Source organism: Grus americana, chromosome 1, assembly GCF_028858705.1.
Source record: "Grus americana isolate bGruAme1 chromosome 1, bGruAme1.mat, whole genome shotgun sequence".
NCBI lineage: Eukaryota > Metazoa > Chordata > Aves > Gruiformes > Gruidae > Grus > Grus americana.
The window spans coordinates 6,793,147-6,819,075 of record NC_072852.1 but is presented as its reverse complement, the minus strand read 5'-3'; the positions used below and the strand labels follow the sequence as shown (position 1 = coordinate 6,819,075).

At 40.1% G+C, this 25,929-nt stretch overlaps 1 protein-coding gene across 15 annotated transcripts in view; it reads right to left on the bottom strand.

Moving 5' to 3' along the window:
* CELF2 (CUGBP Elav-like family member 2) overlaps positions 1–25,929 on the bottom strand; it is a 577,644-nt gene that overhangs the window by 33,191 nt on the left and 518,524 nt on the right. For all 15 annotated transcript variants that reach the window (XM_054819652.1, XM_054819577.1, XM_054819567.1 and 12 more), the window contains 2 exons: positions 25,036–25,099; positions 12,610–12,744 (listed from right to left, as the gene is read on the bottom strand). In XM_054819652.1, the coding sequence (XP_054675627.1) occupies positions 12,610–12,744; positions 25,036–25,099 (199 nt within the window). The remainder of the gene's footprint in view (positions 1–12,609; positions 12,745–25,035; positions 25,100–25,929) is intronic.

The following is a 25,929-nucleotide window of genomic DNA, read 5'->3' as shown; positions in this document are numbered from 1 at the left end:
GATGGGCTGGGGAGGAGCTCTGCTGAAAAGGACCTGAGGGACCACGAGCCAGCATGATTGCCCTGGCATTGAAGGAAGCCAACACTATCCCGGGCTGTTGGAACACGAGAAGAGTTGGGAGACTCAGGTGATTTTTTCTCTTCACTCAGCACTTGTTAGGTCACATCTAAATACTACATCCAGATTTGGGCTCCTCATTGCAAGGAAAACATTGACCAGCTGTGGGAAGTTCAGTGGAAGGCCAGCAAGATTGTCAGAGACTGGAGCACTCATCCTGTAACAAGCTGGGCTTGTTCAGGCTGGAGAAGATATGGCTTCAGGTGGACCGAGAGCAGCCTCCAATTACTTATGAGGAGGTCGTCAGCTAGATAGAGCAGTAGTGCATGGTGGGAGGACAAGAGGTAAATGTGAACAAGAGAGGTTCAGTCCAGCTATAAATAAAAAAAATTGTACTGTGAGGATTGTCAAGCACTGGAAGAGATTCCTCAGATTGCCCAGTACATGTCCTCGGAGATTTTCAAGACCTGACTGGATCAAGCCCTGAGCAACTTGATCTCACCCCAAACCAGACCTCTCACAACCAGGGGGTTGGACTACAGACCTGAGGGACCTTCCAAGCTCAATTATTCTAGGAACCTATGAAAAGTAGAACGGTGTAGCGGAAAAGTAGAAAAAGTTAGGTAACACTGAGGCAGAATGAAAGAAAGCTGAAGAATGAAGATGTGTTGGCAGAAAACTGAATGGGAGATCTGGCTTCTGTTCTTGGGTCTGTTTACAGGAATAGAGGTTGACACCAAATATGCTGCTCAACTCTTGACTGTGCTTCTGATTCTAGTCTGCCACAACTACTTTGTGTGTAAAACTTCCAGGTCTACATCAACATCTAACAAAAGGAGCTCCTGATCTTGGATGATTCCTTGAGATTTTAGATTCCTCTTAGTTTCCTTTAGATTTAGCAATGTGCAACAGAAAATGAAATTGTAGAAGAACAGAAAGAAAGGATACAAAGAAATTATGCAAAGAGAGTAAATGCAGTAAGAAAAGAATATCAAAATTATTTTAATACTTCCAACATCTCGCCAGTCAGTGACATCAGAAAAAAATATATGAGAATTGGGGACAAAAGGAAAAGAAATATTAACCCCAAAGTAGAAATCCCTAATTTTAGCAAGTTGAATTTAAAATCTTTGTTTACTACCCAAAATCTCTTGGGTAAACAGAATATTCCTTTGTCCCTTTGTTAGTACAAGAGGGATAATAAAGCTAAGAGACAGCACTGGACTTAAGGATAATCAGATTAAGGCTGCATTCTTTGTTTTCTTTCTAATCTTTAGTTGCAAAACCCAAAAATGTTTGGAACAATGTCTTGCAAACTGTATCTAAACAAGACAAACACCTGCTGGCCTGAGCGAAAGACTAGAGATATTGGACAAAGTTTAGTTGTGTAGGACAAAGTCTGTGGAAAGCTTCCAACTTTGGTCTGATTTACAAAATAAGATGTTGGTTGTGGAACTCTCTCAGAGAAGAAAGGCATCCAACTGTAGGAGGTTCTTATGTAGCAGGGAATCTGGAGCACCGATCTGCTGTTATGCGGGATTCTGGCCAGATCTGATCTTACATGTTTAAGGTCAATTGATTAAAATGTATTCTCTTGATTTAGCACTAAAAACAACTGGTTGTTCTAAAGAGATGGAGGCAAAAGCCCCTTTCTCCTAAACATGCAAATTAAATGTATCCTATGGAAAACAGGAGTGATTTAAGTATAGTAATGATGGAGCTTATGAAATGAGGATTATAAACATGGGCGTGGGGGAGAAATGGGTAAGTCAATCACACCACCCATGTGACACCGCTCTCAGGAATTTGCAGTTGCGTTTCTGTCTGAAATGAGCACAGTCTACGGGCTCTGACTGCATAAGGAACATTTTAAAGGGGAAGAATAATTAAGCGATGACAGAGGCATCATCATTATTAGATAATCACAACCCAGAGGCATTAACAAACATTGAGTGTCGCTAATCCCATGGGGTCTAATTATTCTGTGATAATAACCACACCTCCAAGTTTTAATTTATTCTTGTGGAGAACTGGGGGGGGAGGTGGGAGAAAGGGGGGCATTTTAATATTTTTGCTGAAAGAAGATGCAGTTGGCCTTTTAAAAGGGCTCATCAGTATTCTAATCTAACTAGCATGTGTGATTGGCATTAAATTGTCTGCCCTTTACGATGATCTCCAGCCGATCTGAGTATGCACCCTTGCACAAACCAGGGGTCTCCCAGTCACTAACATAGCACCGGTTCTGTTTCTTGGGGCAATTTTTGGCAAAGGACAGGTGGATTTTCCTAGTCCGGGGAGGTTAATTCTCCGTAAGGTCCTCTGACAACGCATTACCATTTGGGGGGGGGAGAGAAGTAAAAACTTGCTCATTTTCTGGTACCTTGGAAGTGCTGTCTGACATGTCAAAAAGGGAAGATTCTAGTAAGTTTAAGTGCTCTGCGTGTGCTTGGATAGAATAAAATAAAAGTGACAGATGCACTCCAGGGAAAGAGCACCAGAAAAGCAAGAGAGCAAGAAAGAGTCAGGGGGAAACAAGAATGACAATATAGAAAGACATACACTCATATCACAGCCTTTCTCAAATGAGTCAGTGTCCCTCTACTTTGTCACTACTCACAGGTGAACAATTCCTGTGAAAGACTGTCCATAGCTTCTCAGGGTACAGGAAAAGAGAAGTACCTGTGAGGAAAAGAGGAAGGGAGAGCAGCATCCACTGAACATCTGGTTGCTTCCGTGTGTCTGTGTGCATGCACGTGCAAATGAGACTAAGTAAGACCGAGAGGGAGAGGAGGAGAGGAGTCTTTCCCCATGGTGATTGTTTTGGCTGAAGCTGGCTTTCTGAAAACAGCTTTATATTTTACAAAGTACTTTGAGTACGTTCACTTATGCAAGAAAAAAAAAAAAGGAGGTGAACCAACTCATTCGAATTCTTTGCAAATTCAGAAGCAGCCAAGGTCTTCAAGAACTGGAGACTATCTCCAGACTCATAAATTCATCCTCTTCAGTAGTGCATGGGTCTTTGAGAGCTAAGGAAGCTCTGTGAGCTTGGGACAAGTGAAAATCAGGGTCACTTATCACTTATGTCATTTATATTAAAGCCTAACTTGACATTTCTAATTGTCTTGAAATTACAGTGTCTACACTGAGGACCTTCTGCAGCAGTGCAAAGAAGGAGGAGAAAACAGAGCATACAAAGGTACTACAGGTATGGACGACGAACGTATCAGCTGGCTATTTTTGTAGTTTTCTAGTCTTATGTTCACTAAGTTTCCTCCAAACCTACCTAACCAACAGAAGGTATTTTAGGAAACAAGGGTTTATTGATTGGGCATCTCTTTGTGAATCTAGGCTATCGTGCTTAAGGGTACATTTCCCTGTGAGATTATGAAGATGGAGAGAGAGAGTAAAAAGCAAGTTAATATTCTGGGCCAATTCCACACTGATGCTTCTGTTTCACTGAAATATCTTGCTCAGTGAAGACCATCCACCTCTAGTGTAAACTACAAGTCATTTATCCTATTTCAACCCTGTGCCTGCAACATGTCGTGCATTCTGTCCAGCAAGCCACAACGATAAATAGCTTTTGGTTTTGGGTAGGAAGGACTTTAAAGAGAGACTGGGGAAGAGAATAATAGGGCACAGTGGACTGGCTTGGGTTAAACTTCACAGCTGCCCATTAGATATTTCCAACTGTAACTCAAACTGAAATCAAACCAAATTGAAACCCCATAATGTGAAGAAAACAAAGAATAATTACTGAGCACTTATGACTCTGTTTGACTCAGTGGGGCCAAGGGCCATGGCCTGTGTTCATCGAAGCACCACTGAGTTCACATCAAAACCAGAGCATTAGCATTTCTACAGAGAACTTCCAGCTGTGCTCTCATGTTTATTACTGCTATCTCACACTATTTGGAGCGGCGAGCTATTGTTCAGGGACTCGTGCCCCAATGCTGAAATGACCTCCGTGTGGAGCCACTTCAGCATACAACCACTCCTAAATCACTTCCCAAAGAATTTCTGATCTAGAATCAATAAGGCTCTACTTGAGGCCAGGAGCTCCTGCCTGGAGTACAGGTTCCTTCACACTGCACCCCATGTGCCTGCAACATCTCTGACATACTTTCACCACTAAAGTGATGACAAACAAGAAGTAGTAGCATCTCTCCATAAGAAAGAGTGTCATTAGAGTCCAAGCCTAGTTCAAGGTAAGCAATATTTTTGTTGCAAGAATGCTAACCACATGCATATACGGCAATTAAAATTCTGGTACATAGGAGAGGATGGCCCAATTCATCTTCATTTTCACCTTTCTAATACATCTGTCTTAAGATCAGGTAAATAGTCCTTAGGAAGTGGTTGTCTTTCCATTGCTGCAAGATGTGCCTAAAAGATTTGTTTACTTCAGACACCGGAGTCCTATCCATGGTACTTCAGAACAGAGATGCGATAAACTATATATTGAAAATTTGAGTCTGTAGGTAAAGGAGGTATGAGTCCAGAAAGTGCATGAATAATAATTTCCATGGAAGAAGGGATTTTTAGTGGGGTGTGCAAGCACAACCTCATTGTAATAGCACACCACAAGATATATTCATTCACCTCTGTAAGCTGCAGAACTCGAGGATTACCTTGTCTCATGTAAAATTACCCAGCCAGGTCCTTTGCAGACCATTTGTAAAGTCATACGTTGTTCAATGTGGCACTGGTTCTTTTCATTCATATTGTGCGTTTTTGTTCCATGAACAGCAAAGGCAGTCAAAGGTTTACTTTAGCTGATTTTAAACTCATGCAGTTGTTGAAGATATTTTTGTTTGCTCAATGCATAAAATAAATCAGTGGCCCCATATTCAAACAACTAGCTCTTTTCAGACAATGCTGAAACAATTAGGTTAAAGACATTCATAAACTCTAATTCCCATTATGTTCCACGATTTACCCTGCCTTAGGAAAACAGACCATGAGTATCCATGGACACATGCACAATTCAGTAGGGTTGAAGGAGCAGTGCTGGCTGTAGTAAACCTTAAATAGTTGAAAGCTCCTTCAAGTGCATGAGTTTTGCTAAGACTTACATTATTTCCTGAATATTATCAACTCCAGCATTTTCAGGGCTTGGAACTTCTTGTAGGATATATACAGAGCATAAGCTCACATATCTACCTGTGTAGCCAAGCTGACAGCATCATGTTTCTTTAGTAGAAAAGAACCCTGAATGAACTTGAAACAGTACTTCAACAGAAAGAAAAAAAGCCTTTTTTACAAACCGGGATTCTTGTGGCTTGAAATAGAGATTAAAAGTGGGGTAGAGAGAGATACTTACAAAATAGAATGTATTACAAAGCATTATTTATATACTGCAAGTAAATCCTGAAATGTGCTAAGGCAATGGATTTCTTACTTTAGGAAAATGATAATGTACGAATGTTTAAAAAACAAACATGTCTCCTGTTGAATTAGATCCTGCTAATCCATGGTTTAGCACTGTACACTGCTTCCAAAAAAACCCCAACCCGACCTCAAAGATTTAACTAGCACAATGCTTCACAGAAGAATATGCACGTTTCTGTCCTTCAGCATACAACTCTGGTATTTATGCAATTCTGAGGAAAGAGTCGGAGATTTTTCTGTGCCAAAACTTCATAAAATGGTAATGCTTATTCTAAAAAAGAGGCAAGGAGCTTTTGCAAAACGTCTCCTACTGCAGTTGTTGGGCAGCCTCACGCTTCTTCACTGCCAGGTTCTGCCCAACCTAAGCCCAGCCGTTTAGCAGCTGAACCTCCCTGAGACCCTTCAGGCTGGATTGATATACCTGTTCAGAAAGTAATTTGCTAGGAGAATATACAAAGACCTGTTACATTTTAAGGGACAAATCTGCAAACAGGTCATTCTGGTTAATTGATGGCCTGTCTGCTGCCATTGGCATCCTTCAGGTTATCGCTGGCTCATTTTTCCAATGAGGACACCGCTGTTCCAGGGAGGCTCCGCAGGAATTCATCACCCTTTACCTCTCCTTTTACTGCGCTGGGACTCTGGGAGATTTTTAGCCACAATTCCTACTCTTTTCCTCTTTAGATATTTAAGAAATTTTGAAGCATTGTTAAAAATACAAATATAGGTCAAAAATGCACGCCTAGTTTCCTATTTTTGGCTCCAACGTGTGTTTGGATGCCTGCTTAAGGGTGACCTAATTATCAGATGGGCTTAACAGCAACGTATCTCTCCAAGAAGCAGCGTAATCTCCGGGCACTAAGAGCAGTCAAAATCAATTCACTTCTTTAGGAGCCTAACCACAGACTCGGAAACTTAACACTATGTGGGAAATCCCAGCTGACACGCAACAGCTCAGAAATACACTTCTCCTCTCACAAATCTCCTTGAACTAGGTGGTCAGGTGAGAGGCACTGAGCGGTGGGCACGCTAAGGCAAGATCTTCTTCCGTGGCTTCCTTGCAAACACATACTTTTAAAAAACTGGTGCTAAGATCAGGGGTTAAGGCATTGGACTGCTCTGCGCTCAGAGCACTAAGATAATGGTGCTAATAATAAGAGTAGATTTAAATATAAAATTCACATTTTTTTTTACTACATTTAAATATAAAATTGAAAATCATACACTTGCGTGGTGTCCATCCATCTGAAGTATGTGTACTGTATGTTTACTGTATATATAAACCTTTTAAGATATGTGTTATATTTATCAACTGTATCTTTATCCTAAAAATAATGAACATTATGCTAGGGAAGTTTCCTATGTACTGCAAAACTAATAAGGCTTATTTTAAATGATTTTATAATAATGGACCCTGCATTAATTCCACATGAAATGGTACAGAAATAATCAATCTGTACTACAGTATGAAGAGTGCCATTCTGCATTTTAAACCGATCTTTTCCAACACAAAAAATCTACCTCAATTCATTCTTTAGCAAACTGTCAGAGCTTCCTACACACCTACTGGTAGGGTTATTTTTGGATCATCCTGGAAGCAAATCACAGCTATCTCAGTGGGTGTACTGGCCTCTAACAAAATGTCACGGTGGCAGACTTGCACTACTGATTGGAGAAAAACGTATTGTACTGAAGTGAACAAAAAGAGAACCTTCTAAGAATGATTATTTGAAGATTCTTTACTGCTGCTCAGCTGAAGCATCTTCAATATCCTGTAAAATATCTAACATTTCAACAATTGTGTTCACAACAACTAACAAAGACAATCTTAATGCTACATTAGGGGGTTGAGAAAATAATGAACCACAGACGCTAACTATAAGTTATAATTCTCTGCTTTTAGTGGGGGGAAAGGATGAATTAATTCTTACAGGACAGGAACTGTAATCAGTTTGGTTTTTTTTTTCTCTTTTTCAGTTTATTCTATACTTCACAGACTTCCTTTTTTGGGGTTGTTATTCTTCAATGTCTGCATCTGTCTGAAAATGAGTATTTTTAGACTTTTGTGCTTAGGAGAGCTTTTTTCCCAACGTAAAAGTTAATGGCTGAATTCTGATATAATATGGCAAAAGCTGGGCTGGATTTGAAGAGGTTGTTAAAGTCTTACTTTCCACATTGACAGTGTTTTCTTTCAGAAAGATTTCCTCTTAGGTTTACACAGCACATAAACCTGAAGAGCTTTTTTACTGAAGCATGAATAGCTAGTTCAGCTGTGTGAATAAATAATAGTTTAGAGAATCAAATAATCATGAAAATGTCATGGAAAATCAAGACTCTTAAGTCTGAAACTGAATTAGCTTCTGGTTTAGCAATTCTATCCCCCCACAGCTTAGAAGTTATATTGTGTACGTTTATGCAGATAAATTTGGATGTATAATTAGATGTTTTGTCTCTTCATTTGCACATAGAAGGGCTTTCCTAGTGGCTACTGAAAAAAAGCCAAACATTTATGCACGAATTTTAAGAGCTAAAATTGAAATGAGCTCACAGAGGCTGTGGAATCTCCATCCTTGGAGATATTGAAACCTTGAGTGGACACGGCCTTCACCAACCTGCTCTGAGTGGTCCTGCTGCAAGCAGCAGCCTGGAGTAGAGACCCTGGGAAGTGTCTACCAACCTATATGATTCCATGACTCTAATGTTATGGCATTAAACAATAAAAATCCATGCAGTGATGGAGAAGGGCAAGATGACAAAGTAAGCTGCTGTCTGAAACCCAACTTCCATATTCTTCCTGTGAGCACAAAACATTTTTCTGCTGTTGCTTAACGTCACTTTGCAAAAAGATCATGAGCCTCATAGCTCCTGATATCAGGAAATTGTTTAGAGTGCCGCATCAACCTTGTACCACCCAGGACAGTCAGAATAAACATTATTATCCTTGGGAAAATTAGGGTAGCAGGTCAACTGAGGCAAATTAAATGTCAGGCAGCATTACAGGCAGATACTCTGATCCTGAGCTTGTACGTCCCTCCTTCACAGCCACCTCCAGGCCTTCCCACCACTCACTGTATTAACCATAAATCTCTGCAGGCTCTGGAACAGCAGCCTCCCTGCGAGCTCTTTGCTAGTCGATTCATTTGCAGGACGTGTTAAGGACAGTCTCTGGAGCAGAGGACAAGGTTCCTGACACTCAGCTGAGATTCATCCTGCCTAAATTGAGAAACGTACAGTGTCGATACCTACACTTGAGGTAGTCCCTTCAAAATCCCTCCCCAGTTAATGAGAAATGCAAACTTCCAGGGCCCAGCCAAAAGGGAGTTGAGACAAACTGGCTCAGACAACCTGGAGTCAGGTAAAATCTACCCCAGCCCAAATCCTTATGTTATAAAGCACAACAGGTACCTGCCTTTAAAATAGGAAAGTATTCTAAGTGAGTGAACTGAAAAGAAAGTGAAGAATTAATTAACTAAATAGAGGTGATTAAAGTAAATAAAGGAAACAATTATCATATCAAAATAAAAGACAAGGAAGATGATTAAATGAGTCTTCAAAAGACCCATGAGAAACTCATGAAAGACATAATATGCATTTACCTGGTTTTTATTCTTTCATGATTTCATTTTCATTTTTATTCACTACCATCTGATAATTGCAAGAAACAGTTACTTTAACCATGGGCAATTTAAACCATTTCAATTTTTTTTTCCAGGGCCAAGAGACAAAAGAACCTATTTATTGCCTGAGGGGATTTTTACTAAAATGAAAGCTTAATCTTTCATGTTTTTTTAAGCAAAGGCTTTTAAAAAATCATTTCTAACAATGCTGTGGGGAGAGACTTCCATGGGTATGCAAAATTGAAATTATAAATTTTTATAAATTATAAAAAAATTAATAGTTTGGGGGATTGCATTGTCTCTGTTCTTTCTGAATGAATACTGTTTCAAGCTTAAGAGAAAGTATTTAGCACGTGGAGGAGAATGAGTGTCCTTAGACTCTCTAGCGGTCAAAGCTATTTAGTAAGAATGTATGAGAGAAAAGATCTTTGGAGTTTACTTTGTTTGGAAATATGTGATTGTATGAACCTTGAAGAGGGAGTTTCATACAGACCGAACAGTCACTGATGCTGAATATTTTTCTCTTCTTTTTTTTTAATATATTGCAATTAGAAGCCAGCAGCAAAACTTGACATCCTCAAATGTCAGATGCCATGCTGGTTCCTCACCTTCTGGCCTTTTTCCGTGTTGCAAACGCATCAAAGTTGGTCTGACCACCATCCCATCCTTAATAGTTTGATGCACTGAAGTTTGCTGAATCTTACCTATGTAAAATTAAGCTGCAAGATTAATTTTAACTGAAGTAATCACTATCTGGGGCTCTTATGTCTACAAAGGACAGAACAAGAGCTCTTGGTCAAAGGCTGATTCAGGAGACATCCTCAGGAGACATATAGCTATATATGGGTAAAAAAATGGATATGGTTTATGTGGCTGCCATGGTTTAAGGCCTATTAAAGCACATGCTCGTGCCCATCCCTGTTGCATGCAGTAGTTTGGCTTTAAAAGCATCAAGGAAAGGATTAAATTTAAGCATGTACCTTTGCACTCCTAAATTTGGGCAGTTTTCTGAACTGAGAAATATTAATTTAATGCATTATCTGGAGAGACACAAACATTTCTTCCTGGGCTTAGTGCAGGCTTTGAAATCAGACAAAATAATTTACACTTATGAAACACAACAAACTGACATGTTCTTTAAAAGAAAACTAGACCAAAAAAACACCCTCAAGGCCTCCAAATACCCACACATTGAACGGCAGATTTAAATGTTTTCTCCCAACATATTTCAAGTTTTAATGGAAATTCTTTGAGCTACTATGAAAAGCTTTATCAAACTAAATTCATTTTCTATAGAGCAGAGAAGAATCATTGAAGATATTATTCAGGTTTACAAAATATTTAATAGGGTGGAGAATGTGGAACCAGATAAGAAAGGTTAAACTGAAGGACATTTTAACAAGGCTTGATTTTAGGTTGGTTGTGCAAGATAAATAGGTCAATGGACCTATTAGATATACACTTTCTCTTTGACACACCAAGCTGTCTAATATTAGAAACACTTGTGTACAGCTACCATCCATAAGACTTTCAAAAGCAATTGTCATTCTGAATGCACTATTTCAAAGGTTAAATGTCCAGAATTTTTTGAAAATAACACATCTTCAGTTAGCCAAAATCATTAATCTCCTTGGAAAAACCTTAGATCTGCTCTATGACACCACCCTGAGCAATGCTAAGCTCTAGTTATCCCAAAGAAGTATCTGCCCAGCCCAGCTGAAGCACCTTTCTAACCACATGCCTCTGCAGACTTGGACATCAGATGAAACCACCTTCCAGGTAACTCAAGGAGCCTGGAGACCAAGTTAAAAGAGGGAACAGCAAGTCACCCAGGCTGGATAAGAAGACTGCGTTGGAGAGGGAGAGAGGAAAATGTGGACCTTAAGAATGAATCTGTGCTAACACGGCAAGACAGCATGACAGAGATGTGCTGCTGCCTGAGGTTCTGGTGCCACTTCGCTGCAGAGCACCTACGATAAGGAAAGTTCATTTCCAGCCCCTCTGCACCGCAGTGCAGTACGTTGGGTTGTCCTGAGAAGTCTTGTCCGTACGGCTCAAGAAATGCTGAGCGTGCTTTGGGAGGACAGGCTGCTCAGACATTTAATAACCGAACTGCAGAGATATTACAGAGCACGCATGAAATGCAACATTTCCACTTCTATAAATGGGTGACATTTAGACAGGAGTAGCGCAGATGCACTGATGCTGAGACTAGCCTTTTGCAGAACGATAAGCCCCCAGCTCCAGGACAGAGGGAAGAGATTTCTCAGGTTTAAAAATAAAATATATCAGTAAACCAAAATTATTTTCACCCAACCTGCTTCTCAGAGATGTTGCAAACGAGTATTATTTTTAGGTCGAGATGAAGCTCACACCAGAAACAGGAAAATGCTGCACAAACTTCATGTTTAGCCAAGCTGCCTTCCATTTAACCTCTCCCCCAAACAAACAATAAAACTGTAATATAACGGGAAGCGTTGGCCAGCTTTAACACCCAGCACCACGCTCAGTCCCAGTTCTATTGTGCAGTGAAGACTGTTTTCCTTACTGATGAGCTCAAACCGTCTGCCATGAATTACTTTTTCATGGGGAATAAATACACACTTAAACAAGATTAAACACAAATGTTCTTTAGTGGTGTCTAAAATAATATGAATGTTTTTTTAGAACAGCAATAAACACACTTCATGATGCAAATAATTACACCCTGCAGCCTTTATGTAAAGATAAGTGGCCAGATTCTTGACTTGGCTACATCACTGTAAATCCAGAGTAACTACACTGAATCAACATCTCTCTCCGTGGATTCTGGAGATGCTGGAGTGTTACTGACCTCTGGATTCACCCTGATTTCTCGCTAGGGTTTTGCAGACATCGGACATGCATGGCTGAAAGTCCACATGGTGGTCATGGAGGCACCACCACCTCTTATTCTGTCCCTTATTCCCCCATAAATGTATCTCCTCCTTAGTGTAATGAAGTCAGAATCTGTGTTCCTTGTGCATTTGATATCACTTCTGTAACTGTATTGTCAGGACCAGAAGAAAGCTGAACTGAGGTTACAGGAGGGGAAAAAAGGAGTAAAAGAGAGGACTTCACAAAAAGTCATGATGGGCGAAGGCAAAACACGCATGATGTGCTGGGAATTAAAGAACTGTCTCTGAGGGATTAAAAGGAACCACCTCAGTTGATCTTTAAGTAGGATGGGAAGGACTGGCTCGTGTTCAGAATTATTTCTGAAAAGTATAATTTAGCTTAATTTTCCCATGCAATTGTAATTTTCATGTAGAGTTTTGTAAGATGGGTCCATTAGGCTTTAATGGCCCCTGAAATGAGTCTGGAAAGGTGAACATACCCGCACTGGACCACTTGAAAAATTAGTTATTTGCTTAAAAACAATAACAAAACCAATGTGTTCAGCTATTAAAAAGGTCTCTGGAAATTATATGAGCACAGAACTCAGAACATGGAATCACTGTTTTAACTATCATTGTCCCATTTATTTTCATTTTTTGTATTTCGAAAGCAAGCACTCTGCTCTTACCGGGACTTGTGAGGGCTCCCAGAGCACCAGTCGTTGTGGAGAGAGGATTTGCATTGGTGGTGGTAGCTGAGGTTTGGGCGGCGGCTGCTGCAGCTGCTAAAGTTGCCAAATTCTGTAATTGTAAAGCGTTCATGCCTGCGTGGAGAAGCAATAGGGTTAATTAAAAGATGCCATTTAAAAAAAAAAAAAAAAAGCTATTTTCAGTAGACATGGAGCTTTGGTTGTACCTTTCCAAGAGATTCTTGTTTTCATTCCCAAGACACCTATAAACTGGGAACCACCTCTTACAGTCCCCAAATAGCATCTCTCACCTCTCTACCTTAGAGCTGAGAGAATACAGCACAGGCAACAGCCTATAGTTTAGGAAAATTAAACCTGGTTTGTGCCTCTTCTGTAAGGAAAGCATAGAATTAAAAGTCATTTAAACTCTATGTGAAACCCAGGTGCAGTACTATTTCCTGATACAGCAGGGGGTGTAAAGAAGATAACTAATGTTTAAAACACATTCAGGATGGGGTCATATAATTGGGATGAATACAATTTGTTTCCTCTGTCTCCTCTGAATATATCCACTAAGTCTACGCTGTTCAGTAGCCAATAATTGTGCTGATTTTCCTTTTGATAGTTCATTTCTAAAAACACATATGAACTAAGAACATCAAATTAGTATCAGTCTGATCACAGAGCCATCATCGAAGTAGGGACTTTTGGGCCATAAGCTCTGGACTGTGATATCAAGTCTACTCAGTCATCTGTCCCTTCATTATTTTAGAAGTTGCAGGGGAGATATACCTGCATTTCAATGAAGACCTTCAAGAAATGGATGCATTTAAATAGCAAAGGCTTTAATTTAGATAGCAAGTAAAAAAGGACAAACAATAAATAGAATTTACGTGAAATGAAAAAAAAAAAGTGATTAAGTAACAGTATCATAGAATCATAGAATATCCTGAGTTGGAAGGGACCCATAAGGATCATCAAGTCCAACTCCTGGCTCCACACAGGACCAGCCGAATCAGAGCATATTACTGAGACGCTTCTTGAACTCAGTCAAGCTCGGTGCTGTGACCGCTGCCCTGGGGAGCCTGTTCCAGTGCCCGACCACCCTCTCAGTGAAGAACCTTTTCCCGATATCCAACCTAAACCTACCCCATTGCAGCTTCATTCCGTTCCCTCGGGTTCTATCACTGGTCACCAGAGGGAGGAGACCAGCGCATGCCCCCTCGCTCCCCCTCGTGAGGAAGCTGTAGGCCACGATGAGGTCTCTCCTCAGTCTCCTCTTCTCTAGGCTAAACAAACCAAGGGACGTCAGCCTCTCTTCATATGTCTTCTCCTCTAGACACTTCACCATCTTTGTTGCCCTCCTTTGGACACTCTCCAATAGTTTTATGTCCTTTTTGTACTGTGGCGCCCAAAACTGCACACAGTACTCGAGGTGAGGCCTCACCAGCGCAACGTAGAGTGGGACAATCACTCCCCTAGACCAGCTAGCAATGCCGTGCTTGATGCACCCCAGGATACGGTTGGCCTTCCTGGCAGCCTGGGCACACTGCTGACTCATGTTCAACTTGCTGTCGACCAAGACCCCCAAGTCCCTTTCAGCATGGCTGGTCTCCAGCGTCTCATCGCCCAGTCTGTATGTATAGCCAGGGTTGCCCCTTCCCAGGTGCAGAATCCAGCACTTGCCCTTGTTAAACCTCACGTGGCTGGTGATTGCCCAGTTCTCCAATCTGTCCAGATCTCTCTGCAAGGCCTCTTGACCCTCCTCGGAATCGACAGCTCCTCTCAATTTGGTGCCATTTGCAAACCTTCTCTCAACACCTTCTAGTCCTACATCCAAGTTGTTTATGAAAACATTAAAGAGAACTGGCCCTAAAATGGAGCCCTGGGGAACCGCACTAGTGACTGGCTGCCAGCCTGATCTAACCCCATCTACCATAACTCTTTGGGCCCGACCCGCCAGCCAGTTGCTCACCCACCGCACCATATTTTTGTCAAACTGTATGCTGGATGCTTTGTCCAGAAGAATACTCTGAGAGACAGTATCGAATGCTTTACTGAAATCTAAAAAAATGACATCAACTGGTTTCCCTTGGTCAACTAGATGGGTGACCTTGTCATAAAAGGAAACTAAGTTTGTTAAACAGGCCCTTCCTCTCACGAACCTGTGTAAATAGCATTCATTTGACTTAAATCAGAGGGACAGGAATCTGCCTCTCCAGAGGCCTTCATAAGTACCTACCTTTTACCCTGGACTAGAAAAAGGACTTAGAAACTTACTCTAAGGTGAACTGCTTCAGTAAGAGACTAAAATGCAGCTACAAGTTAGGTGCTAGCATTAACCAGACTGGATCTTCAATCAGGATCTTCTGAACAAGATACGACTGTACACAGGGACGATGTTCAGACTGCGTGTCTACATATGGATGTGAAAGAGATTGTTTGGAGATTATCCTTTTTGGTTTGGACACATGAGGGAGATCTGTGCATGCTGCTTGAGCCCTCAGTAGAATTGACAAAGTGCATAAACCCAAAATACTAAAAGAGTTGATTATGTTCTTGTAGTCCCGATAATATAAGTACACACAAAAGGTTAGGCAGTAGTCTACCTACAGTAGGAAGAGCAATACCTTTTTTAGACCAAGTGATAGAGCTGGGAAGACTGCATGAGTTTTGGGGAACACCCAAAGAAGAGCCTGAGTGCCTGGAAACTTGTCTAATTTTTTCTGAACATTGGTTTGTCTAACAAGAGATATTATTTCTCCCTGCACACTGTTTCTCAAACCAGGGGAATTTAGTAACAACTTTAAGAAGATAAAAAAAAAAGAGGTTAAATGTAATACCTCGTAAGTATGTTTCAGATGGAAAAAAAAATGCAATGAAGGCAAGGTATTTTCTAGGAATTGAGAACTCCTGCAATAATGGAGAGTTGATATTACTTTCAAATGCATATGTTGCAGACTCAGGTTGGTACAATCAATGAGCCCCATAAAGAAGTATTCTTACTCCTTTAGGAACTGTGAGGTGAACCTTGATATAAGCATCTATTTGTGAATAAACCCCCGCATTTAAATACAGCGTGTTCCATCAGGCAGGTCAGGTCTCAGGTAAGCACCTAGCTTGGCTGAGGTTCTAACTTCTGTGCCTCAGTCAAATGCCCAAAGTCAGCTCAGGTGCTTTTGAAAATGTGCCACAATGACAATGTTAGGAGTAAGGTTTTAGTTGATCCAAAAATCCACTGCTTTGTAGTCTGGAATCTGCACAACACACTTGGAGGAATTATGTGACCAAAAAATAGCTCTTCCAGGTTTCTTTTGGAGGCTAATGACCATGTTAAAAAACCAAGGCTTTTCTCAAACCCTACCAACCCAAATTATTTTGCAAGGTGCAATAAAGCTACCCTAGTCACAAGTCATTATTAACCTAGACAACTAGGTGTAACTGCTAAATGAAATGATCACGGGCCATTGTGGCAATTTGGTCAGTCTTCTAAACCAGCTCTCACAAAGTTTAAGTGCTTAAAATACAAAAATAACTCTGAAATGGCAAAACTGTACCTTAATTACATGGACATTTTATAAATACTAAAGAATTAGATATTGGATACCCAAATGAATAGAATAAAACTGCTTAAACCAGCTCAAATCTTTAACAAAGTCATTTTCTAAAGCAGGAAAGGTTGACTGAATATTTTAAAAATCTTTTATTTTTACTATCAGTCTAAAACTAAGTTTTGGAAGCAGCATCATATTAACAAACACATTTCTGAAACCAGAGATGGTAAGGAAATTCATAACAGTTTTCAAATCCTCTCTCTGGTTTAACTTGAGAACTTTTCAGTCAAAAAGTACAATTCAGATAGAAATTCAGATATGCAAGAATCATTTTAATTTATTTTCTTTAATTACTCAGTTGACCTACTTGCTTGCCTCGGGTGTAATTTTTTTTATTAAAAAATCCTCTTTCTTTGATAGTAAGATTCTGCAGATTATTTCAAGCAAGATTTTAGGGATGGAGAAGACTTAAGCTGTGGTCCAGCTCTTTGTAAACAAAGCAGACAGTGGTTATCAAAACGAGATATGGAATCCACTTTCATCCTGGATTGATATTTGGTCCTCAAATATCATTTAGGTTCCTCTTTCGTAAGAAGTATAAGTAATTCAGCAAAGAATGTCCAGCAAACATTGCTGGTCTTCACTGAGGCCATATTTCATGCCATTCTGTAACAGAGATTTGGGAAAGCAGTGGGTTGCTCTCCACCATAGCAGCATGGTTTTCTATCACCCACTGGTTAGTTATTCATCAGAAGGATCAGTCATAATCAGCTTATATTTCTTCTGTGGGGAGGTTTCCACCTTGGACTTTCAAACAGCACACATGCTAGGATTAAATAACAGCGAACAACTACAGAACGGTACTAGAGGAGAGAATGCAAAATAGCTTCACCTAGATGAAATCCCACATGATTCTGGAAAATAAATGGACTTGTTCTCCAAACCTCAGTTTAGAAGCAAATGGGTTTTGAAGCAATTTAATACTGCTTTTTCTATTGCATTTTATGTGCACGGCTTTGCCCATGCATGCGAGGATGCAGAAGGCTATGGAGCATAGAGGGCTGTGAAGCTGGAAGGCAGCGTACGTGCCCTGTACAGCAGTCAAGGAAAAGCACAGCAAGCAAGACAAGGTCAACAGGCAGCGGAACAAACAACTGATCTCTCTGGGCTCACGAATCACCATCGCACCTATGTGGATGTCAAACGAACACCAGCATTGCCTCCTCCCACAAAAACATTTTTTCGAGTGGGACATTTCCTATGGAAGCACAAGAGGAACCCATCAACTTGACAGAACGAGTTTCAAGGCCAAAAAAAGATTAAGAAACAAGAGCTAGGCAGTGATGAAGTCATCTCCCCACCCAGTCTGTTTTACTGTAGAGGTGACTAAAAGGCACTGGCCACAAACCAGCCCTGCAGATGTTACAGGGTGTCAGCTTCAGTGCCTTCAGAAGACTGCTTGCTGCTGTCACACATGCCTAAGTGAAGAACAGCAAGGAGCCTGCTGAATTGAGCACCCCAAGGGGACTGTCAGCAAGGACTCATGGCACACGCTGTCATCCAGCACGGTCTAGAGATGATTGTGTCAACAGGTTTATTAATTAATATGCATCCTCTTTAGGATCATCTATTTGCTAAAACATATAAAAAATAAGTCCTGCCATCAGTGTTTCACGTTCCCCGGGCATTTTACCATCTTCGCTCCCTCTTTATTGGCTTTTCCCGTCAACTTGTCAAGTGTGTCAACATCCCACTTGCTAGGACAAACTCGGAGGAGGGAAACCAAATGCTCTCGAGTTCCAGACCCAAAAATTACTTTCCTTTCAAATGGGGATTTTTTGTTCAATTGAACTTCAGCCAAAGTATAGTTCTGTGGGACTAATCTGCTCTCTCATTCTCTCCCCTTCCACATACTGTCTTCACACATTTCACATCCTACAGCTTTTTCAAAACAGTCCCAAATCCTGCAACAGAGATGGACCGCAAATGAGTAGATCGTTTTTATTTGAAAGTGCTGCTCACTCAGCAAATGCACCTCTCTCTGAAGAAATGCAAATTGCTTAACGCTGGAGAACAGCCTCATAGGCAGAGCTGCACATGAAAAATGAAAATCCCCCTGCAGGGGAAAAACAAAACAAAACAAAACAACTTCTGGGTAAGAAATAACTCTTGATCTTCATGATGGAGACAATGTTGGGAATTAAAGGGAAATTATTAAAAAAAACAGAATCACAATACAGTTTGATTCCATTTTTAATAACATGTATTTACCAATGTGCTATCAGCTTGGCAAATATTCAAGATTGCAAGGAAATTCAACTTTCATTTTGTTATTTGGCAGATTAAAAAAACAATTAAATTATGTACAAAACAGATGCACAGTATGCCTTGCTTGAAACTTAAGATTTAAAAAAAAAATTATTTATAAGGATAGGGGCATGAAAATTTAATTTAATGTTCACCTTAGGTAATTTTGTGTCTTATTGTTCACAGCGATTACCATAAATCTACATATCAATAAACGAGAACAGATGTCAGTTGTTACAAGTGCTTGCCAATCAGGCCTGTTAAAAAGTGACAGATGGATGGTGATAGAACATTCTCATAAGGCCTATTAGCACATTCGCAGGAAATTTTTGTAGTGCTGCAGTCACAGATGCAGTTCTGTGAAAACACGGGGAAATTTGAGAGCATGAGATTTACATTTTACAACTTCTTGTGCAGCCTCCGATGCAAACTTTCATACAATGAAGTAATTTGCCTCGTTTCCGTCACCACAGCTTTTCTCCTGTGATAACTGTAAATTCAGAATTACTGGATGTTTGTAGAGCAGACAACGGAGTCATGAGCCGTTCCTGAAGACTTCTTAGGCTTCATCAGCTCTCGGGTTTCCAAAATTGTAATAAAATCATATTAGGAAATAGTTGAGACTCGCTTGCTGAACAAATTCCTAATAAAGGAAGGCACTGGCTACATTGTAGTGACAATATATCCACCGAGAATTTCAAAGTCAGTGGTGATTATCAGAGCCAAATCTGGATAGCTCACCAGCAGTTCCCAAGGACCTTGCCTTCCTTTTCTTTGGAAATTTTTTTCCTTCCCGGTTATTAGAATTTATTCCTTTTGAATTAAATCCTGACTGCACCTTAACAATTGTGGATTAAGGTAAAATTTATCACCTCCAGGCCAAAAAAGCAACTATTTGCTTAACACTGACGTCAGCCATTCTAGCTGCTGATGTTAACAAATGGGGGTGAAGGCTTCATGTCCTGCGTCTGAAAGTGTGATGTCATTCCAGCAATATTCTAAGAATTGAAACAGGCAGGAGACCTGAGCACTACCTCCATCAAACCATATATACTCCACACCTGCCTTTAGAAAAGGTTCACTTATCTGAACAGTGCTTAAGGTACCCCGGCCATTTGGTGTTTCATTTAGCAAATCCCTTAAAACAATTTTTAAGTACACATTTGATTCGGCCCTGTTTTTTAAGAGTAAATGCTTAAATCCCACTGAAAGTCAGAGTTACTAGTTGACTCACGTAGGATTTCAGCACATTTTCAAGTTACGCGTGCTCTAAACACATCCTGGCAAGAAATGTGCTTTTCTCAATTGAAACTTCCCCAGTCCTAGTGGGAAAGATTCATCTGATCTAACTTTAGCCGAATAAAAGTTACTCGCCCAGGCTCTTGCTATAGTCAAAGGAGACAGAGTGAGCAGATGATTCATCTGATCCTAAAATAGATAGATTAACCCCAGCCCCTGGTAGGATGAATTGCAGCCTGGGAGTGACTCTCTCTTCATGACATCGCAGGGAGATTGGACGCCTAATTTCCAAACTGCTGAGGTTCAGTGGGATGAATTCCACCCACTGAGGAATCAAGGCAATAAAAAGTCCCTCTCCTTCCTTTCGCCGTTTATGGAAAGCCCAGCCAGAGCTACAAATCTTCTGCCCGGACTCAGCCAAACTTCCACATCATGCCCTCTTACCACCTGAATAAGCATCTCATAAACTGCCGAGCATCGATTTTCCTCTCAAGGTGCCTCTCCTTCTCCTGTGAGCAGGAGCAAAGTGGGGATTGAGAACAGCATCACTTGCTTCAAACTCTGCCTCTCCAAAAAAATGCTAAATTGTTTAATTTATTAGCTAAAAATAATAATTAAAAACCCCTAATAGTATGGGTTAAATTAAGTAGAACTTTCAATGGAATTACTGTTACAAAAGCTCAATGTTCGTAGTCCCTGAGGTCAACATTTTCCAAACTGGTAGTTATCTTTAAGAAACAGCTATCTCCCTTGAGCTGGAAACAGTTTCTCAGTGACCTTTACTTTTAATATGATATCCCTAAAGAGGTCTTAGCAGGAGAAGCCCTCCTTCAGTATGGCTTTGCTGGAACGAAGCCACCAAAGAGTCAGAGGATATAAGGGATCCTTGGGCCAATGCGAAAGTATAGAGCTTCTGTGCAGATGGTCCTGGCTTCCAACTGGTCCCTCCAGATCCACTGAGCCAATCCAACAATTAGAGGAAAATATTCAGAAAGCAGAACCTCGCAGAGTTTCTCTGACCCATCTGCTCCTACAGACTTTGCAACAGGAGGAAATCTGGCTTGGGTAACAGAAGAAGGGTGAAATGGATTGAAAAGGGCTCAGAAAGGGCCAGAAGTTCAACCCAAAACGCAACCAAACTGTGAGAGAGTTTGGAAAGGATTGGAAAAAAACCCATACATTGGGAAAATATAAAAAGTCCCATCTGCAGAGGGTTTAGGGATCTGAAAGCCAAAGCAAGAAAAGCCAAAAGCATGGTTCCTTCTTTTGCATGACTTCAGAAAGCAAAATACACTGTCTGTTCAATGAAATTAAGAGAATCCCTTTGTGTCTTTTATGAGTAATGTACACGTTGATGTGTCCTGAATGGTCACACATAGACAAAGATTTCTGTATGAGCGAATATTTATTCCTGCCTAAACATTTCACATTAATGGACAATAGAAAATCTTCATAGAACATATATTTTTCAACATTTCAATTTTCTACAGTTGCCCTACGTAATATAAAATTTCCCTGTTTATATTGCCTGTATAGTACTTTCCAGGTTCTTAAACAGGCAGGTTGGCTTAAATAACTGCAGCTTTTAGGGTCTGATCCAGCACCAGCCAAATTCAATGCAAACATTCAAGCGACATCAGTCTCCTTTGAACTAAGCTTTCCATGCAATTTGTATATATTTGATGGAGGAATCTTTTTTGCTTGAAAGGTTGCTAGTGCTCAATGTAGCTTGCATTGTCTTTTTAAAGTAAGACAATCAAATCACATAATGTAATTCATCTACATTATTAGCCTTCCCCAAAGACAAAGCACAGGCTAGACGCTGAGGCTTGAGAGGCATGTGAGAGAAAACACTGCCTTTAAATTAGCATTAGCAGATATCGCAGGAGGGGAGGAAAAGTGAGGAAGTGCTCGCTATAAAATACACATTTGATGATGGTACGTGGTTTTATGTTTTACAAAGACAGTGAAGCAGTTTGGCAAGGTAGGGTTAGCTCCTGTGATCAAGACCAGGGGATTACTATAATACCAAAGGGAGCATTGGCTCCTGAAATAAAACATTTTCAAATAAAACTAATTTTTTAATAGAAATGAGAAGACGTAAACTGGGGAACCAAGTGTGGAACCTTAAAGCTTGGAAATCTAGATGGCAAACTATTACTTTTTGTCTCTCAAATTTTAACATCTCACAAATTTTAGTCAAACCAGTTTCATGACTTGCTTGGACTTCACGCATTGTTTGTGAACATTGGGCAAAGGCAATATGGCATATACAGTATTAGGGCCAGTGGGCTGCTACAGCAAGGACAGCATTCACTTCTGGAGCTGGAGCTCTGTGTGTTTAATGTCTGTATGCTAGTGAGTTCTTGAGAAAAATTCCCATTATTCTTTGGATTGGATCCCCAGCTCCCAAACAAACAAACAAACTCCAATTCCCTTCGATTGGAAATGCCTAAAACCCCACTCTTTTCAAAAAACCAAACAACCCCTGCTTTGGTCACATAAAAACTACTTCAACCAGACTTAAGGCATGATATTAGGGACAGGGAATTTAAAACTTCACGCTGAAGATCAGTGTCTTTGTTCTGCTACCAAAGCAAATCGCTTTGCTTTGAGAAATAATATCACTGAGGACTGCACGGCAAATATTTCTTCACATGTGCAGCCGGGGGTGTGCTGTGTCCCTTCTGCTCAGTACAGGGACAACATGGCCTTTAGCAGTACAGATAAATACTTGCGGATCCAAAGGTCCCTAATTTTGGACAAGGGGGTGGCTGTATTAGAAGTCCTAATTTAGCAAACCGTGACTTCACTGAGACTTAAGCACAAAAGAGGTGCTAGAGCCCTGACATGTAAATAAGAGTGCAATTTCAATGGCCCATGTGGCTTTTGATCAAACTTTCAGTGTCTGAATTCAGTGGTAAGCACACCCACTGACTTCAAAGATAAAAGTTGGACCCCTCAAACTCAAAGTTCAAAGAACTTGCAAGCTGCAATGATGGATCTTCCTTAGCACCTTACTCAATTTTGTCTAGATTTTATTCCTCACCTTGAAATATTTTATTAATAGACAAGCTATACGCAATATGGAAATACATATTCAATTCATTTTTGTAAAATGAACATATATATCTTAAGTTAAAAAACTCTGGGCCTTTACAAACATTCAAGGATGGCTTCGGCCTGTAACACAAGCCCTTGCTGCAGACACAGGAGTATTTTCTATTCCTTTCACAAAACATAATGAGCAAATCTTTAGTAGCAGATACACAGCATAACATAATACCACACGATTGCTGAGGACAGCACATGAACTCTCAGTCCTAATGAGGAAATAGCACCTAGTGTTTGGCACTTCCATGTAGAGCTGCAGCTTGGAGAGAAATTTAATATCACTAATTTGACCTTGAACATGAAGGTTTAAGACTTAGATGTCTTGGGGAAAGAAAGGAGTACACTTCAAGCTGTTTTGACAACATGTATATAAGGTAAAAAATACATATTTTCTAGTAGAGGCAGTCAGTCATTAAAGTATCCCATAGATGAGAGCATCAGCAATCTAATCTTTAGTCGAGAAGGCATATCCCTCAAGTAACAATGACGTGCCACTACGATTTCTTGAGATGATTTTCTATCAGAATCAAGACCATACGTTTTTCAGAGAATAAATCACACCCTGGATTGAGAGCCCTTCCTGAAGTTACTTGACTAAAATTCTTAGTTTCAACACAGTTTTCAACACAGGAGACAAAGCTGAATCTACACTAACAGTGAGAAACAGGCAACAGAAAACTTCTGTAGTGTACATAATACAATGGATATCACATTATTTTTCCTCGGTGTCTCGATTCTTTCATTTTGTAGAACTAACCAAATATGAAAACATTAAACACAATCTCTGAGCTCAAAGCCACTTCCAAAACTGCCAAGTATAAAACTGTTACTGAACCGCTCTGGTCTGTTTATCATATTAAGATACATTTTTTTTGAAGAAAAAATGCTGGATTGCAAGTGTAACATAATAGAACCAGCAAGCACTGCCAGCAGGTCTGAGGAAGAGAGAATAATTCAGAGATATTGTCATCTGTAGGCCAATTTATATTGTCAGACAGCAGGTTCACATTAGTCTCTGATGTCACTGCAATAATGGCATAATATAACGATTGAGCAAAGAATACCTGTGGGGTATAGCTATACGGTGCGGTATATCTATACTTGTTAAAGTATTTCAGGATTCATTCAAAGCAGAATCAGAAGAAGCAGAAGACCAGGATTAAAAGAAGAATGAGAAAATGGTGTTCATAAAGACTTCTGAATATTTTAGCCTTTGTTTTGTGATGATCAAGCACGATGTTGTATTTCATTGATTCAGTGGGTTCATGATTAAAATAAACTAATGTAGCAATTTAGGGGTTTTGTGCTTCCTTTTTTTTTTTTTTTTTCCCCTCTAACAAGAAAAAAGCTTTTTAACAGTTTCTCGCGGCAGGCATAATGTGCATCTGTGCTCTGATTTACTGCACATGCTGCCTTCTCTAGCATCATGTTAAGTTAGGGTATCAGCATGGTAGGTCACACAGTGGGAGTGACCTTTTGCTAATCACTACACATCAGTTACTACTGGCACACAGCTCATTACTAAGAAACCCTCCAACTAGCTGGCTTTCAAATCCGCTCACACTTTGATTTTTTTCCCTTTTCTTTCTTTTTTTCCCCAGACTAAAGATTATACTTTTACATAAAAGCTTCTGTTGTGTAATTTTGTCAACTAGGGTTCCAAAGTCAAAAAGGCACCCAGTTAATTTTCCATGATTATAAAAGGAGCCTGAAAATTCATACTGAAGGTAGGCCTGTAATCTTGGGTTTCATTAAAAAGGTCAGAACATTTTTACTCACCACCTATTATTAAACTGTTTGAGGGCTGCCATTAATTTGATTTTTCAGGACACAGAAATCTCACTGGAAATTAGAATGTAATCCTGCTGTTGCTTTACTGACACTTTTCATAGGGTAGGATACGGCTGCGGGGACTAAGAGCTCTCCTGCAATTTACAATTGGTTACTTTGGACAAATGGCAGGTGACTAATGCAAGACAAACTGTTTGTACAACCTGGGAGCACCGGGTTTAATTTCAGTTTCTGAAAGAGGGGAGAAAGTATTTCTATTGACGTCGAACTGCGAGCTGTCCCCTGCCAATACATCTGCCACCTTTAATACACAACATGCCCCCCCCGCCAGCCTCGACAATGTGATTATTAGAGGTACAGCATTCAATAGCTTAAGAATACAAAACATAGCTGGAGCAAAATGAAATGGTTTTTAACTTACCGGCCATTTGCTGAATGCCGCTGAAGGCACCCAAGTTACTGGAGGAAGTTGCTTGCTGCAGAAGCTGCAAATTAACAACATAACACGGCAATCTATCTGACATTAATGTTACAAATGAAGATAAAACTAAAATGAGCTATCATTTCACATTTGGAATATTTATGCTTTCCTTTACATTTATATAGTCTCTTGCTTCTGTCTATTGTTGGAATGAACATCCCTAGAGTCAATGCTGTAAATCCATATTAATGTCTAATCTCTATTAAGAAACACAGAGACACAAGGGAAACTCAATAACATTGCTGCTTTAAAACAATTAATCAATTTATTCTTTTTAACAACCAGGTGTTAAATCTATTTAAACCAACATAGCGTGACTAATTACAACCCTCTGTAGTCTAGTAGTTACCATAACTCATCTCTGTCAATCACAGTCCATTCTCCCCCACTCCCCTGAATTCAGTTTTTTCTTTATTATCTTTATGAATCAAGCACACAGATGCTCATTAGACTGGTATTTGTATATAACAATTTAGCCTACCTCAGTATTAATTAGCCTACTTCAGTACTAATATATATTTTTAATTGCCAGGTAAATAGCTGTTCATAATTATATCACTATACGAAAGCATTGTATGCATACAAATTATGTATTGATGAACACACGGTACATATATACGGACACATCTATTTGTCTAGCTCGGAACCCTCAGGATCTCTCCAAGTTATCCAAAAGCTGCTCAACCAGACCTCTCAACTCCAGAGCCACCAAAGGCAGAGGCTCCCTCTCAGCTGTGCTGCAGGGGAGTCTTCTTGGCCACCCAGGACCTAAGACACACGGCTGTGGATTTCGGATTTCTCCAACAGGGGCAAGAGCTAACGTCTGGTTCTCGT